Raw genomic sequence first — 18,925 nt, forward strand, 5'->3', positions numbered from 1 at the left:
TTTGACACTTAATTTGCCTCCGAATGAGCAGAGGAAATCACAAATTAACTGTCCTTTGTGTTTTGCTCCCCCACTCCTGCGGCACTCTTATTAGGCCATGGGAAAGCGCAATTACTGCACAGGATAATCGTGCGGGTTATTAATTCATACGGGACAGGGCATCGGTGTGGTATTCAATATTAAAGTGGGGTGGGGCGGGGGGGCAAACAGGGTTGACTGTTCAGTTTGCACAGGAAGTTGCACTTATACAGGAAGTTAAGCGTTGTGTTGAAGAACAGCCGGTGTGAATGAACAGAAGTCTCACCTTAGCCATGAATTAATGAATAATACTTGACATAAGTAAAATAAAAATGCATTGCTACAGTGGACAATCAAACAGGAAACGATAAGTTGAAAGTATATTTGGGAAAATGAACCTAGATTTGAATCTAGATTTTAACATTAGTTGCACTTTTCCACATTAGTCCACACACAAATTTCACTATATGATACTAATGTTAAATGATAAGTTATTTGTGAAATCTTTTGAATTTTTTTCTTGAGATATATCTGAGACAGGGGGGACTTTAACACTGTGATCTCCTTTATCTCGCTGATATTTAGGAGAAATGACTAAATAATAACTAAAGTGACTGTATAAAATAAACATACTTTGATAGACCACTTCGGAAGAAGTAAACAACGCTGGTACAGCGATGGTCCAGAATAACTTCCCCTTCAAAATGAAAACAATAGAAAATGTATAAGCAAATCTAAATGTTCAAGGAATATCTACGAATAAACAAAATAAAATAAACAAAATGGTCTTACGAAGTGGTCTATAGGCATTGTTCTATAAATAAAATTCACTTCTACCATCTTAACCTTTCACTTTCCCTGATCTGGGAACAGCTTATCTCTATTAAGCTCAGTTTAAACTGATGCTTAAACAAATAAGTTAAATACTAAAGAGACACTCTCCACAGGGCATCTGTTTGTGAGTGTGTCTTGCTGTCTTGCTCATTATGTTTGCTGCTTAATAGTAAGGGTTCTCTCACTGCCTCTGTGTCTCTTTTCAGTAGTTCAGTGTTATTTCCTCAGCCAAATAAAAGACACTCACACACACACACAAAGCCAAAGTGACAGGATCCGGTCTCCTCGGTGACTGCTTTGGACAAACACAGGCATTCTCCGCAAGTCAATTGCCCAACGCAAGAGTTTACTCAAGAGTTGGAATCCGTTTTGCACACTACTGGACACACTTCTCACATACTTAATGGACGTGGGTCACTTGTGAAGCTGTTTACTAGATTCATGTAAGAAGAGAAAAGGCTTTTAGGACGGAAACTCGTGTGTTTGATGAATTAAAGCTGTCAGAACCTGATGGCCAATCAGGTTCAAGTGCAGTGTGACATCAGCGGGTCTGCACTTTGTGTTCTCCTTCATCGGTAGCTTAATGACTGAATTGAGCTTAATGTCAAACCATTAGCAGAAATTACAAGCACCTTTAATGCTGATTTGCAATTACTAATTGAGGTCAAATTAATAGGTTCAGTGGGTCCAACCCCTGCCAAGGTAGCCATTGAGGTTTAGATGGGTATATTTTATAAATGTGAAATAATCTCTTGGATAATAATTTTATGCATTACACGGGCAAAAGAAGTTCACATTTTCTCCACTTTGTGTTTGTGTCGTCATAATATACATGTATAATTCATCTTAAAGTTAGAATTTGTATTGTTTCGTCATCTGCTGTCTACTTTAAAGTGCAGTCTTACCTACCAAATTTTCATTTTCTCTCATTCTTTACCTCCGCTTCAACTGTGGTAACACAGATTTTCTGGCTTGCCTAAAGACTTTGTACCCATGTTTGTTACTTCAGTCTTTGTGCTATCAAAGTACTGCAAGATAAGCAAAATAAACAAAATTAGATGACCATTTGTGGTGTTGATAGCGATAATATTGCTGTGCATCTCAGGCCCATTTTAGAAAGCAAAACACAGCATAAAATTTCAGGGCATGCGTGCGTGCACTGTTTGTGTGTGTGTGCACGAGACCGAAAGCTTTGAATTGTGTTATTTACATAAACTGTTGTCAGGGCTCCCAATCTGCACACGGAGTGGCAACGCTGTGTTTAGCATAAAGAACAGTGTCTTATCTCAACAGCTCCCTGCAGATGCAAACATGTGCACTCTTTATACAATCTCTCTCTCTCTCTCTCTCTCTCTCTCTCTCTCTCTCTCTGGCTCTGTGTTTTCGAATAGACATCCACAGGATTGTTGCTTGAAGTCGCAGGGCCCTGATGCATTAGTGTGACCCCTTACACAAAACCTGACCATGCCAATAAAACTTATTTTGTTAGTAATATAGAAAATATTACATGAGAGGTAATTGTTATCTGTTTTGTTCTTTGAAGCAGCATATATAAATAATACTATTAGTTTATAATGATACAATATTTTTAGATTCTAGTTGGAGGGCAGGGCATGCATGCTGGTTTTCAGAAGCGGTTGATCTTTTTCGTTTTCATGATTTGTTTTTTTTATGCTATTACGTTTAAAATTCATTGGGTGCAGCTTGTTACACCAAATGAAATGATATCAACATCATTTTTTATAAATCTAATAAACATAATAGTTAATGAGACAGGAAATATTGCAGGCAGAAATTTCTGATAAATCAGGCAAGCCAAGAAATAAGAATCCAGTCAAATTGTGTGATTCTGATATTGAAATATTCCATCATCTTAAATACTTTTTGAGTATCTGTGATGTCATAATTGCAATTCTAATTCCCCAGCATGAAGTCTTTAGGACAATAACCCTCATGCCTTTCCCATCCAGATTTGGGAGCTTAGCTCTCTCTCTTTCTCTCTCTCTCTCTCGCTGCAGTGCGAGGACAGGCGGTCAGGTGGCGGCTGGCCTCATGATTAATGATGTTTATACTTGACAGAAAGCTCCTTTATTTATCTGCATTTCTGCGTCGCAGATATCATCAGTCACCTGAATGAAAAATATTCACTCATACCAATTTTGCACTATAATTGAATGGAGTCACTTTCTTCTGTCGTCTTTTACCTCCTTTCACTGTCTCCCCCCTCTTTTTCTCTCTCTCTTCTCTTCCGCTATCTGACCGTCTTATCATCGCCCTAGTAATTTTCACACTGCGTCGTATGATATGGAGAGGCTGGCTTTAGCCGTATTTGACATTAAGCCTCTTCAATTTTCACGAGAGAAGAAAAAAGAGAGAGCGAAAGAGGGAAAAAAATGCAAAGAAAGTTGCATGCCACTTTGTGGAGACGCTCAAGAATGGGTAAAATATCTCCCCCTTTTTTCTTAAGCAATTTCAGGATTTGGAAAGAAGTGAGATAAATTCCTTAGGAGAAATGGGAGCAGACTGAGGTAATATCTTTCTTCGCTGCTTGGTAATACATTGGTTTCATCACTTAAACGCATGACCAAACCTTTTTTGGGGCTTTGAGTCAGTGTAAGGAAGGCTGGTATTATGGGACTATCCAAGCATACTTACAAGAACAGATGAGAAAATGGAAAAAAAGTGGAGTTTGAAGGCCTTAGTCTTATTTGATTTAGTCACTTTCTTATTTTTTGTGAATCGAAAAGGGTAAAAGAATGTTCTTATTTTCACACATATAACACGTGATTGTGACAATTTTAAGTGACTAAATATTATTATGTTATTTTCTTAATTTGTTTTATTTAACAAAATTCCACATAATAATTTAGTATTATTATTTTTAAAGTTTTTTAAATATAGGTTTTATAGCTTAGATAAAATAAAAACACTTAATAGTATTTGTCTAGTAAAAATGAAAGAAAGAAATACGCATTTAGTATTTTATTTTTCATTTGTAAAATCATACTCAGTACAAATAAATGCAGGATTTAATCTTTGTTATTAATAATTAATAGTTATATATTTAAATTTACTGATGGAAGGGATAAATAACATGTGCGTCATTTATTCGTACTTGTTGTATTATTATTATGAATATTATACTAATAGATTTATTGTTATTTTATAGCGTTTTATTTAATATTACAGAAAAGTAAGAAGATAAGTATATATATTTTTTCTGTTAAAAACGTGTCATGTATTTTTGTAGTAACACTGGTACATTATTTGAACGAAAAAAATTTCTCTAGAAAAGATAGAAATCAGCATCTTGAATTGACAGGTTTAATCCATGTAATCAAATTCAGGCGGTTAAGGGGGGTGACTGTCAGTCATTCAGTGTCATTCAAGGGGCCACGTCCTCTTTTAATTGGACTTGAAAATACACGCCCCTCTGTCATGCACTCTTTCACTCGCACAACACACTGTCAAGCTACAGTTTTCTCAATCCAGTTTCTTCTGATGAAAATAGGAAGCAGGCATATGTTAAAAAAAGCAACCGGTTAATATTAAAAGTGATTTTTTATTCTTTTTTTTGAAATTTTTAAACAAATTTCACCTTTCCATAAATCTTTTGTCATCTATCGCAAATGTAGATTCCAGAGATAACGCTGCTGTGATCAAACTGTTGGCAATCCAGTGAACTGTGGATAAGTTAATGTGGTGGAGTCTGTAGTGTCGTGTCAGGCCTCTGAGGAAGAGTGCACGGTAGAAATGTGCAGTTTCCATTAAGGACTCCAGTGCCGTGGTCTCTTGCTCAGGGGGGCAGTTACAGCATTCAACCAGCTTTACAGAACACAGCTATAAATCCTACCTGCTCTCAGCCAGAAACCTTCTCTAGCTTTCTCAGTGTCCCAAACACTATTCTTCTTTCTCTAATACTTTCTTTTTCTATTCTTTTCTTTTCTCTCATGCAGCGTGTAACTGTATGTAACACAAGTGAGGTATTTTATTGCCTTACCATATGGAGCTGCTAAAACATTTGGTTGCCTGAATGAGGTGACCAGATTCTCTGTCATCTATTTAAAAAAAGAAAATCTATTATTTTTCTGGACTGGGGCTGTTTTAGTTTTTCATTTTGGTAACTTGCATTCTAGATTCAGTCCATTTTTTTATTCATTGATGTTGCAGGTGTTTTAAAGTGTCATTTTTTTTGCCCACATATTCTGATTCACACACAATATGGAAACTCAGGAAGCTCCTTGAAAGAAGTCTGGCTTTTATAAGGAACATGAATTTTTATGGTAATATTTAAGGGTGAACGGTCTTGAATGTCTAACATTTACCTCATGTTTCATTGAAGTATCAAGCATTATTTATAATATTTAGCAGTAGAAGAGGATGATGAGAAGTTTTCTTATGTAGAAATATCCCGTTTTATTGCCGTTATTTTATTTCACAGATCCGAGCACAGTTTGAGACAATTTTGAGGTCTTTTTCCAAAACTCTAGATGAGACACATGAAGGATTACATAGTCTTATTGTCGGATTTGTAAATCTAAGAACCTTTAGATTTGAGGATCTTTGTGGGCTCTCGTTTAATCAAATTGCTTTCCAAGAGAAACACTTGAGATATTAAAGGAATAGTTCACCTTCAAAATATTTTTTTTTTCATTATTTACAGGCCCTCTCGTCATTTCAAACTGTATGACTTACTTTCTTCTGCAGAACACAAAAGAAGATATTTATAAAAATGTTGGTAACCATTGACTTGCATTGGTTTTTTGTCCACATCCATACAATAGAAGTCGGTGGGAACCAACGGTTTTTGGTTATCAACATTTTTCAAAACATTTTCTATTAGATAAAAAATCACACAGGTTAAAAATGACAACAGCGTGAGTAAACGATGACAGAATTTTCATTTTGAAGGTGAACCATTGCTTTAATGAAATCTCATGTGTTTTTTATTTTCTTTAAATTTGTGTAGTAATATATGATGGCCTTATATGTTGTGTTTCACATATGACGTTCCCTTTTACTGTGCTGGATACACACATGCACACGCACGCACACACACCCCTCCCGTCTGTTCGCTCATGATTAAATATCAACGCACGGCTCTTGACATTTTATTAGTCGAACAAGATGGATCTACTGGTGTGACTAAAGTAGGCTATTGCGGCCCACACCCTACCAACGCCTGCCTGCCTTTTACATGAGGAAAAAATGGAATAGACTTTTGGGAGTAAGAGTTTTTTTGGTCTCGGCATCCTCTGGTCATTTGTTCTCCAACCCACATGGAGTCCTCTTCTGAAGTCTTATTTTAAAGCCCTAAGTCCCCCCAAACACACATACACACCGCGACTAGCCCATATCTTCTCCATGTCTCACCTCCGCTATTACCATCCCTGTCCCGGTTGTGTTAACCCTTCACTGTGGTTATGTGGCAGATTGACTCTGTCCAGGGCCGCGTAACCCTTCTTTTGTGTTTGGCTTCGGGCACTGTCTCCGTGTCTGAAGACCAGAGCTTTGAGAGGAGGAAAGGGAGAGATATTCAGTGTCTGTTTATTGTGTTGGGGGGAAAGCTCCTTTTTTTATTCTACCTCTGTTTTCTGTAGCCTGAGGCGTGCTGGAGGAATAGGAGAACCCTAGAGTAAGAGGTTAACTTCACGTATGCTACACGATCACTTGGAAAACATGAAGAAAATGTACAGTTAAACTTTGAAGGGATTGTTTGTAAAATGCTCTTTAGGGCTGGAATGTGTAATTATAGATTTTAGGTGATTTTATTTGTCTAATTTTCATGTTTGGATTGGTTTGATTCTTATGTAAGTAAGCAAAAAGCTAGCCAAATCTTTACTCCTTTTGATCATTTGGTTTTTAGTGTGGACTTTGTTGTTTGTTATGGTCTTATCACGACTGTTGAAATTACATTTAATTGCAGTGAAGAAATGCTTTTCCAAACAGCTCACAGGGAACCACGGCATCTAAAAAATAAACATGTTCTTTGCTCATGAAGTTAAGCTGCTGGTGAGACGTGCAACGGTGTTTTACTTTGTTGTTGGCAAGAAACAAACAAAACAGACATAATTTTGGAAGTGACTGGAACAAATGACTTATACACAATACACTTATGCACAAACTCTCTCTCACACACACACACACACACACACACACACACACACACACACACACACACACACATACAGCCAATCATTCTGAAGAACAGAACAAATGTAGTTACACATTATGTAAGGAAAAATACAATAAAATCATCTTTCAACCTCAAATGACCTCATAGATTTGCTTTGCGAGTTGGTATGAGGACACCTTTGGGCATGTTGATATGGGTATTTTGTCTCAAAGTGATATCAAAATGAAATGTTCACACGTGACTCTGGTTTGAAATAAGAGAGAACCTACAAAAGCGAGATATAAATTCAATCTTTCTGTAATTTGTCTGTCTCACTGACTCGCCCATCCCTCAAGGCCAGTTTTCTGGTTCCTTTGGGGACATTGGGGCAGTCCCTGGTGGTCCTCAAGGGAGGAGCCGTTCATTTACTGGAATATTCATCTCCACCCTGTTTGCCTCCCAAAGCTTTCATCTCAAGCTCATCTCTCTCTCTCTCTCTCTCTCTCTCATTTACTGTGGATGTGTAAAGGACACAAATTCACAAATAGGGGAGGGCTCAATATCTTCCTCTTTTGCTTAGAAATCCTCTCACCTCCCATAAAAGCATCTCCCATGTGCTCTGTTACAGCTCAGATGTACTTTTTGTCGTTATTAGAGATTTGTCGCCGACAGTCAGGAATGAGGAAGCTCAAACAGGGTGCCGGAATCTCACAGAGACGAGATCTGATACAATGCTGCGATTTCTTTGAAATCCAGTCTGTGACCGGTAATGAAGAGAGATTAGACCTTGAGGGCACAGAAACTTTACCATTTTGTTTTATGACAATAAATAACTGCAAGTGAGGTTTATTAACTCTTTCTAGATGAAGTGTGTCATTTTTCCAAAGTTTTAAATATATTCTACGAGATTGAAAAAAAATTCAGCTGGAGCGACAGAAATATACCATAAAATAATTTTAGGATATAAGGATTTATAATTAATTGTTCTCCTCGTTTTGGTTGTAAATGTTTTGTAAAAAAGCCATAAAAAAACTGAAATAAACTGCAAGATAATGGTTACAATATTAGTTTGTACAAATTATGATTTTTTTCCCAGTTTTTCTTGTAAAATTGCAGTATTTTTCTGTAATTTTACGTTTTAAGTCTGAATAAGATCAGAAAATGTCTGTAAAATTACAGTATGGAAAGGCGATTATTCATAAACCATTCAAATGGTCATTATTTTGTCCCATAAATGTATAAACAATTGCTTTGTGGAAACTATAACATCTGAACATCCCAACCAGCCTGACAAAGCAACATTAGTTCTCTATCACCAGTGTTTTTTCCTTTTTTACTTAATCATACATCGTTTCTCACACCCTGGGCTTTCCTCTGCCCCTCTCAGCATTTGTTTCTTCATCTCTCAGGTTGCCTTTTACACTTTCTAAGATTTTCTGCCTCTCTCGGCACTCGTTTCTCTCTCTGTGTTCTTTGATCTCAGTGTAGAGATGAACTTTAAAGAGCGCTGTTTCCGCCGTCAGGGGCCCTCTTCCATTTTCCCTCATCGGTCTACTGTCCTCTCTTTTCTTTCACCACTGTCTTCCATCGCCCACTCTCCAGTGCCCATGCATTCTTCTCTCCTGGGCTCTGGATCTTCTCACTGTTCTGGAGCTGTGGCATTGCACTGTCACTTCGCTCAGGAGCGGTTTAATCAGGAATTTGCTCAATCCAAACTGCCTGTCAGATTTAAGCAAATGAAAAACAGCTGTCGGCGAAAAGGTGCAGTCAGTAATTATTTCTTCATTAAAAATGTTTTACCGCCAAGGATTGTTCCATTCAAATGTAGTTTTAAGTTTTATGTGTAATAAAAGTGTTTTTTAATTTGGTTTTATTTTTAATGTGATTTTGACATCACATTGCTTCACTTGGGGCATTACCTTGGTATGCTATGGTATCATTGTATTGTGTAAAATGTGTGAAGAATTTCAAGTACATACTTATAAACGAAATATAAACTATAACAAATTATAATATAGACACTTGCCCTTATACTTTCAACATGAGCATTATTCAGGACACTAAATTTCACTTCTACGCGGACGATACTGTACTGTAGAGCGTCTTCTAGTCAGTAAGCCCTGCATAAGCTTCAGTTGGCTTTTAATGTTATTCAGTCTCGGTTTAACAACCTAAAACTCGGTTTGAATGTGGATGAAACCAAGCCTATTTTATTCTCAAATTCAAAGAAAATGGCAAATGATCTTTTCATTGTGTAATTGTTTTTTGTGTGAAGTTTTGTGTTTGAAACTGATTGTACTGCTCATCTTGGCCAGGACACTGTCTCAGAGAGGCTTTCCAAAATAATGGTTAAATAAAAATTTGTAATAAACATTATTGCTAATACTGTCGATACAACAGGTGTTTCTGTTTTCTGAGAGGAACAACAACACAATTTAGTGGGCCTCTTTCTCGTGTTTATATCTGATACGCGCCTGCATGTGTTTCAAACAAGCAAATGCCAATAGAAAAAGCCAATATTTATTTTACTCTCACCACGTGTATATATTTATGGAACAAGCGCTGTGATCATAGCAGGGATCTGTTACGCCAGTTTGTTTAAACTGCAAAAGTCACAACGTTGTTAAGCTCAGCTGCCAGCATAATATTAACACGGCCTGACACCATTTCCTGTTGAAGGATAACACATGCACGTCAGTCCAAATTTGTTCATTTCATCTTTCCACTGCAAGTACGGCCACGCGCAGACAAGAAACAGCTCTGAATGAACATGTGACGGCCACAGAAAGAGGGAGAATGAGAGAGAGAAAACAATGAAAGATTTTGTGAATGTTCAGGAGGGGAGGTCAGGGAAATGGCTTCCATGTGTGTTGCTCTCTCTCTCTCTCTCTCTCTCTCTCTCTCTGTCTCTAAAGAGTGGCAAGAACCTTAAACCAAATAAATGTTTTTGGTTTGGAGATAAATCTTGTTTACTTTATCCTCTAAAGTATTTGGATGTCAAACCTACAACCAGAGCTGATCATCATAAGCAAAATAAACCAGCTTGGAAATTCTTGCTTTGTTAAACTGTTCTGTACAAGTAGGTTAGTCCCTTGCCCACCATGACCTCACTTAACCTTCATGGCCATCGTACTGAAATAATATGCAAGAAGTGCTTTATCTGGTGGAGAATACTCGGTCCCTCTCTCTCTCTCTCTCTGTATCTCTCTCATGCAGATTTATGAGTCCAAGCTCATGCATCCAGCGTTGTGCTACTAGAGAGATGTACATTACACATTCTTGCCCTCTCATTTTCACAAGCAATCTCTCTTAGTTGTACTCTGACAACAAGACACTTCTAGCTTAAGTGATGTTTCCCCATACTCGTATGTATTGATAACAATACATTGCTTTGCTCTATTAACACACATTTTAAAAGAAACAACTTAACAATTTCAGCTGGAAATAATGTTGAGGTATTTATTCATCGGGACTCGATTGGATCACTTTTCGATGACTATAACATTATCAGCTAAAATAAATTTTCTAAGAGGAGAATGATATTCTTTTTTTGGTGAGTTTTTCCCCTTTAGAATCATGAGCTGGTGAATCCTGCACAGGAATCGAGGACCATTTATAAGAACAATAAATAAATCCCAGATTTGCGACTATGTTAATAATTTATAATAAAACACCCTATTGGGCCTATAACACTTTAACTTCACTGGAATAAAGCGTTTGTTTGTCTTCCTCCCCACAAGTAAGTGTTTAACGTTACTGCTGTATGTACCATTAGGCATTTCTAAATCACTGCTGCGGATTTGTGGGGGTGTAAATTCAACACAATTCATGTTAGGTTTGTTAGTTTTCTGCCGAGGGCGATTGATTTTCTAGCAGTGTGGAAGCAACTATTGCAAATATTGATTTTGTAGTAAAGCGTCATCATAGGAGATAAATAGTTACTGTATGTTCTTTTGTCATGATGGTCATGAAAGATTCATCTCCAGAATGTAGTTGATTTAGAGTGAGTATGTCTATAGTGTGTTTTTTTGTGTGGCGTTAGGGGCTGTAGGCGACTCCTTCAGTGCATTGACACGGCACAAGTGCATGTTTGTTTCTTTAGTGCTTTGCTGATGTTTAGTGATTAGAAGGGGATGTGCCATAAGGGTGCTGTCACTTACGCATGCATGCCTGCACACACACCTGCTACCAGTATGCTGTACGGTTACCTGGATGTGGGTGTGTGTGACAGTGAAGGAAGTACTAACATGTCCAGCGATGGTAAGGCGTGCAAAATGGCCCGTAGCGGCCAATCAGAAAAAGTAGAGAGCGGTTGACTCATTCTGAAAGCCCAACACATACTTTCTAATAGACGAACCCGAACGGATCTGATGAAACTTAAAACTGGCACAGTCTTTAATCTTCAAAGCACCGCAAAATCATGTTATATTGAGAAATTCATATAAAACATGGAGCTAAAGGGAGGAGTGAGTTGGTTGGTAACTGGATGTTTTATATTTTACAACCCTGCATAAATAAATCAGTATTTGAAAATGCTTCATTTTAACATTTATACATTAAATTTTTTATTTTATATATATCAAATATGCTATATCAAACAATGCGACATTTGCTAAAGTGAATATGGGTCTACACTAGGGCTTGAACGACCTTACATTTTTGAGGTCGACTATTATGTGATAAAAGTTGTGTCAACATCGACTAGTCGATGGTCGATGACGTCATTAAAAAATAAAAGAAGAGCTAGGAAATGTTTTTGCAACAAGATTTGATGGGTAAGACACATGTGTGCGGGCTGTGGGAGAATGGTGGGACTTCACATGACCCGCGACTAGTCGACATCAAGCTTTAAATGTCGCACCAGAGAATTAATGTGGACTGGTCAACCCCCAGTCATCTTCTTCACTTGGCTTTTTCGTTTACCAAGCAATCCTATCAGAATTATTTTTTTCTGATGGCAAAGTAGGCGAATAGTTTTTTGTTGCATCCGCTCTTGACCTTTATTATGGGGTACAGAACTCTTTCATTAGGTCTGGGTGAAGTAGACTCCAGAGGCCGACAGGACAGAATCCAGAGGGGGGCAAGCTTTAGTCTGTAATTGGGTCCATCCGGTCCTTAAAAGAGGTCACTTGAAGTCAAAGTTTTTTACAGGACATTACTGTACTTGAATTGTTTCTTGTGTCCTGGTTTTCTCTTTAAGGGCCAATTACTATTATTATCTTGAGAACATTTTAGGATTTTTGAAATGTTTAGTGATAGTAATGTTCATGTTTACCTTTAACTTGCATCGGCAAAAAGCCTCTGCATCTCTTTACCTCAAACCCACCAATCAAAGAGGCAGAAATAAAAAAAAGTGCAGTGATACTTTTTTGATAAAAATATGGTTATCCTCATCACAATCATGTAGTTCCAAACAAAACCACTAGAAAATGATATAATTAGGTTTTTTTTGTCAAGACCTAAACAACAGAATCTTAAGCAGAATACCACAGGCTCCAAAAAAAATCAGCAAGGCATTCTGAGTAGCGGTGAGAATTCCTGGCTGTCTTTGTCTGATTAAAATGTGATGTGTTGAAAGCTGGCTTTGATCTAAGGAAATGTCTGCGAGGGGGAGCTGTTGGAATTTCTCTCTCCCTCTCGCTCTGTGATTTGGCCCAGCAGATGAAGGCAGATAGATCGTGTCACCATTCATTTCCTGCTCAGCTCCCACACCATTCTGTGCAGACACTAGACCTGGAGCAGGGATCTGGAATGAATAGATCACATGCCGAGCTTTAGAACTTGTGCAAAGCAGTGCTTTCTTGTATGCTTTTTCTCTAACTTTATGCATGTGTTTCAGTTGTACATGCTTAGTTAACATGACATTTTGCAAAAAAACCCAGAGACTTGGAACACCCCACAGCTGATTGAGTAGAGGAATACACTCGGTATGAAATAGATTCTTAAGGTGCTTAAATGCTTTTCTTTCTTTTTGATTCTAGGCCTCATGCACTGGCAGCCAGCCCTGCGTTTTCTGATATCATCCGGATCTCGCCACACCGGAACCCTTCAGTGGGGGCGGAGTCGCCCTTTAACCCCCCACATCCGTACATTAACCCTTACATGGACTACATCCGCTCGCTGCACAGCAGTCCTTCTCTCTCTATGATATCTGCAGCTAGAGGCCTCAGTCCTGCAGATGGTGAGTACCACAGGGACCCATTCTGAGACTGCTAATTCTTTTTCCAAAACTGAACAACAGCTTTCTAAAATTAATTTAAGTTTAGTACAGATGGTACCCCTGATGATGTTGTGAAATTAATCATAGTTTTGGTAAGGTCTATCTACTGTATCTCTATCTGTATCCCCTGTAGAGTCAGTTTACCTGTCTGTACTGCTACTCTCTCAAGGAGAAAACCACACTTTGATGGTTTACTGGGGTCACTCTCTTTGATCTTCGTTCCATGTCAGTAAATCTCTGGAGGAACATTCAGCGTGTCAGAAGAGTCTAGCGATCACATCCTGAGTTAAGAGATAGGGCGAAGTTCAAGTCCACGGTTGAGGGCATAGGGCACGGGAGGGTAGGTTGGGAAGGGGGAACAGTTTAGAAGATGGACTCCAGAGGCCTGCTGGGAGCCATTTTGGTTTCTCGCGTGAAGCCGGACTGGGAAATCCATTACAGGGTCAGCAAAAGCCTCCTGTTTTTAAAGAGCCTTTTGGCCCTTTCCTCAGGCATGGAGTTTTAATTGAAGCCTGGAGCTCAGAAACCAAAGGGGGTTAATCAGAGGGGTCTCCCGGAGGCCTCAGATAATCATCGCTGTATTGAACTGTAGTGCCATTTCATGTCAGCCAAAGGTTTGCTGCCATCAAACACATGTGTCTACATTAGTTACCATCATTCCCAGATTGATAGTTATTAAGAGACAAAGTAAACTGGGTGAAGCACTGTGGTTTGTTTTTGGAGTGAAGGCATGAGTTGGGATGATAAACAAGCTTTTGGTGTTTTAGTTTTTCTCTGGTGCTTTGTAACTCTTCCAGTAAATTATGGAAGAAGTAGCATTGTCTCATCACACAAATTCTCAATAGTACAAAAGTACATGAATGCATTTTGTGCATAAATTTCTTTCTGTTTTAATAAAAATGTCTTAAGAATGAATAATCATATTATCAGTATGATAATTAAACTCAACATTAGTGGGGTTTTACTGTTGTTTCCCTACATTGCGTCCTCCCTCGGATTTGATCCCTTTTTTGAAACACATTTTGGAAAACCCTTCTCCATGCCAGATGTGCTCCAGAATCAGAATGCCTCCTGGCACTCTTTCCCTGCAAACCGAGGGTGCACATTCATCCTTAAAAACTGCCACTCCCATATCCCACACCAGAACCCCCTCGCCTGTATCCTTCCCACCGCCAGCCGTGCATCTCTCTGCCAACATCTCCCATTTAGAAATTCTGCAAAGCTCTTTCCGCACATGAGCGTAGAATAAGGCACATTACAGCTCAATGTGAGAGCTGAGGCAAGAGAAACAACAGAGACAATTAAAGAAGCCCCACCAACCCCTCCTGCTCGACTAAAGACATAATACCCACATCGAATTATTTTGGAATTTCTTCTTACGTTCACACAACCAATCAGAGAGGCATATTCCATGCATTCAGTTCAGTCACCAGTCGAGATCTGTTTGTTTCTTCTGGGGAAGAAGACAGGAATATCCACCGCACTTAGCGCAGCTAAACTGATTTTGTATTTGCATTGAGAGGCACTGTCTTTTTCTTTTTGTGTGTGGATATGTGTGTGTTGTCACAATTGTGTAATTTGCAAAGGAAAGCAAGTTGCCAAAAGTTTATTTTTAGGATGCAGTTTTAGCATTCCTTTCACTAGCTACAGAGGAGGTGGGTGATAGACTAATAACATAAAAATGGAGAGATTATTAGAAAGATCAAATACTTTCATTGTCTCATTTATGCCGCCTCTTTTTTGTCTGACCACTCAGCACCCCACACAGGTTTAACCACAGCGGAGTACTACCACCAGATGGCCCTGCTCGCAGGTCACCGCAGTCCCTACGCTGACATCTTACCCTCAGTGGCATCAACCACAGGGCCTGGAAGCAACGCTCTGCACATGGAGTACCTGCAGGCTATGGAAAGTAAGTTTGACACTTTCTTTACTCTCTACTTGTAGACCATTCCTTCCTACATATTACTATGGTCTCAGATTGCTTGATGGTTACATAAAGAACCTTAAACATCCATAAAGGTTCTGTTGCACAGAACCTCTGTAGTTGAAAACGTTCTTGAGACTATAACTAGAAACAAAGAAATGACTGAAAGGTTCCTTGGGGAACCATTGCCAACCCAGATTTTCTTGGGTCTCTCCCAAAATATCCACCTGACAATTTAAATAGTAAAATATTTAATAATTATTTGTATTGTCCAATAAACATGGTCTGTCAATTTAATCACAGAAAAAGGATGCATACAATAACCTATAAGGAAGTATCTGTCCAACCAACATTCATTGTTCCCCGAGTTGAACTAGCTTAGTTCCAGGTCTGCAAATCATAATGTGCAATGTGCAAATGTATGAATTAATTTGTTTTAGTCACCTCAAAAATAGAGAAAATGTTTTGTTGGAATGACTGAAATTATTAACATACATTTTTTAAATAAATAATCAATGAAAGAAAACTAGAATTACAATAAACTAAAACAACCGAAAATAAATCATTTCTATGTATTTTATAAATATTTCTAGGTATATTTCTTGGTTAGTTTTATAACAAATATAGCTACATTTTTCTAGCTGTACTAAGTAGAAATTGTGTGTGTGTGTTTTGCGGTTAAGGAGAACACACACACACAGCCTTTAAGTCTAAAAGGTTAAGATCTAACGGCGTAGAGCCTTGTGGAAAAAACTCTTTCCTTGAGAAACAGAATTTGAATCCTCTAGGAACATTTCTAGATAATGAACTAAACTGCTTAAATTGTCCCATCGAAAAAGGAGAGGGGGAGGTAGCGTGCAGGACGTACATTATGCAAATGAGTTATTTTAAAGTGTAAATAGGAAATTAAAGGCACGGTGATTCTAAGAAGGGGTCAGATGGACTGGCCCGCCAGTCTTTGATGAGAATAGATGTAGTCAGCACGTCACCGGCATCCCCGCTCCCCTGTTCATCACAAACTAATTAAAACTAGCCAAACTTGCATGGGTATCAGAAAATTAATTGCTATTAAACGGGAATTGGAATGTCCCACTATTCATCACGGCAGAAATCCTTTCTTCTGTGGCACCGTTTAAGATTAATAGACTGAAACAAAACAATTAAGGCCAGCGGTTTCAAATGGAGACGTTGACGTCCCCCCCCATTTCAAATCGCCTGTAATCAGCCTTTGGTAATAACTCATCCTGTTTTAACAATGTGTGTTCCACGTGAGCCGAATTAACACTTGAAAGCTCTCTTTTATGATATATAGATTTGGAGAGAGGGAGTGAATGTAGAAAAGTGACTTATCTTGAAGCTTTTGTTAATAATGGGGACAGGGTAGCAGAGTTGCCGTTAAGAGCTCAGCTCGCGTCGGTGTAATTAGTTTCAGAGAAGAGCTGGATAATGAAAGAATAAACCTGCCCTGTGTGTTTGTGTTCAAGCCTGCATTGTTTAACGTGTTAGCCGCTAATGAGCCGAAGTCGAGTGGATGCCGGTGCATCTATATTAAAGCCGAACACCTCCATTTGAAACCCTGTTAAGTGCAGTTATTAGTCTTTGGGCATGTGGTGTACCCACTGTGGTCATTCCAAACCTGTATGTGTTTCGCTCTTCTGCAGAACACAAAATATATTTTAGGAATGTTGGTGAACAACGGCAGTACCCGTTGACTTGCATTGGTTTCGTTTCTGTACAATAGAAGTGAACGGGTATCGCCATAGTTCAGTTACCAAAATACTTCAAAATATCGTTCGTGTTCTGTAGAAGAACGTCTGAAATTAGAACATTTAGATACATTTTTGCCCTGTACTGCACATATTGGGATGCATGTGTGAAGCATGGTGTTTATCGTGTGTGAGTTGTGTGTTTGTGTAAGCTTTCACGTGTATGTCTTTTTGATTTTTTTGGCCCCACACATCCACAAACATTCAAACCCTAAAGCACAGTTTTAAGCAGAACAATGCAGAAAGATGTTCCAAATGTGGCGACACACACACACACACACACACACACACACTGATTTAAATGTGAATGACAGACCCTCTAATCACTGTATGTGTCAAACAAGAGAGAGAGAGAGAGAGAGAGAGAGAGAGAGTGAGAGAAACTGAGCACGTAATCTTGTTTTGTTTGCGTGCTTCCTGTAAAAAAATGTACAGAACAACTGAAAGAAAAAATATGAGTCACAAAGTCATTGTGTCACTCCACACAACAAAAGAGCGCCACCACCCCCCAGCACCCGTCTCTTCCCCTCCTGCTTTCGTTCCTTCCTCAGTTTCGCTCTTTCTTGTTTGTGACATCTGCCAATGAAAAGACAACAAAAGTCATTTCTTAATCTGTAGGTGCCAGTCATTGTGTGGAGTGGAGGGCCTGTCTTCGTTCAATCTGCTTTTCAAAAACAGTCTAGTGAAATTCCATTCAGCGCTGCACACTATTCAAACCAATTAAACGTGATTAAATAATGTAGTGACTCTGGCAGAACGCAGTGGCAAAGACGCCACAGTTATGTTTTTTATGGTGCATGCAATGCTGCAAATGCGGTCATCTCTAAATGTACGCAACAGTCCCCTGCATCAGTAAATGAGATTTATTTGTGCCCGGCTGACATGACTATAAAATATCTAGCTGACGGGTATTAGTGGGATTTCCATTTCTCCTTTCGATAGTAAAAGCTCTTTTAAAAGAAGGACGATAAATAGAAACAGATTGTGATGAATACAATTTAATGTCTTTATAAGAAAAGGAAAAACAAAAAGCAGTCTGGGACTTCACATGTATTTTTGCGACAGATGTGATAGCATCATGTTTTAATGCATAATTTACCATTTATGAATTCTCTCTCATCTCTATATGTCTCTCTCTCTCAGGTTCTCGATTTCCCAGTCCCAGGCTCACAGCTCGGCCCAGCAGAAAACGCCCCCTGACCAGCTCCCCTTCTCTGTCCGACCCCAATTTTGACCTGCAGGCCATGATACGCACTTCGCCCACCTCTCTGGTCACTATACTTAACAATTCCCGCTCCAGCTCGTCCACCGGTGGATCATACGGGCATCTCTCAGCCGGCACCATCAGGTATCAACCAAAACGCACCACAGAAATATGCAAGATGTGGCAATTGTGCAGCCCTCAGTTTTACGTGTCAAGACAAGAAGAAAAAATTATTCTTAACATTCTTGAAATCTTTTTTTTTTTCATGTGGCACTGAAATGCTAGTAATGATAGTATGAAGAAGGATCTAAAATAGCTTCTGTCACACCTGCCAATGCACCGATAAATGCAAAAAATGAGTCTCTAAATATTTTTTCCATGAAACTGTAGTTTGTATTATTTTATACAAAAAACGATGTAAATGCAATTATTCAGATGTTCTACACTATATATTTGTGTCGAAGAGAGCAGGTAAATACGCTATTGACTGCTGGCCGTTTGGTTCGAGCTGCAATTTTGGACCCTGCCTCAAAATCTGAAAATGAAGCGAGTGGCACACAGGAGAAATGTAAAGGAAGAGATAGAGAGGAAAAGCGAAACCGGTCACTCCGGCACATCCTCAGCAGCCGAGTGATAAATGAACGCAGGATGGAGAAATAAACGAGAGAACATAGAGTGCGCTATTAGGAGGAAGCGTGTGAACACATTCTTCCCCTCCTCCCTAACACTCGTCTGTCTGATATGCATCACCTGATTAATGTTCTCTCCATCAGCCGAGGAGAGCTTTAGCCTAACACTGCCGCCGTGCAATCGCTCACGCCGGGAAACAGGAGAGGAGGGG

General features: G+C 38.9%; 1 protein-coding gene across 1 annotated transcript in view; it reads left to right on the plus strand.

The window, feature by feature from the left end:
- gli3 (GLI family zinc finger 3) overlaps positions 1–18,925 on the plus strand; it is a 96,353-nt gene that overhangs the window by 55,589 nt on the left and 21,839 nt on the right. The window contains exons 5-7 of the mRNA XM_079487621.1: positions 12,949–13,148; positions 14,944–15,099; positions 18,024–18,228. Of these exons, the coding sequence (XP_079343747.1) occupies positions 12,949–13,148; positions 14,944–15,099; positions 18,024–18,228 (561 nt within the window). The remainder of the gene's footprint in view (positions 1–12,948; positions 13,149–14,943; positions 15,100–18,023; positions 18,229–18,925) is intronic.

The sequence above is a fragment of the Barbatula barbatula genome (genome assembly GCF_947034865.1).
Source record: "Barbatula barbatula genome assembly, chromosome: 23".
NCBI classification, from domain to species: Eukaryota; Metazoa; Chordata; class Actinopteri; order Cypriniformes; family Nemacheilidae; genus Barbatula; species Barbatula barbatula.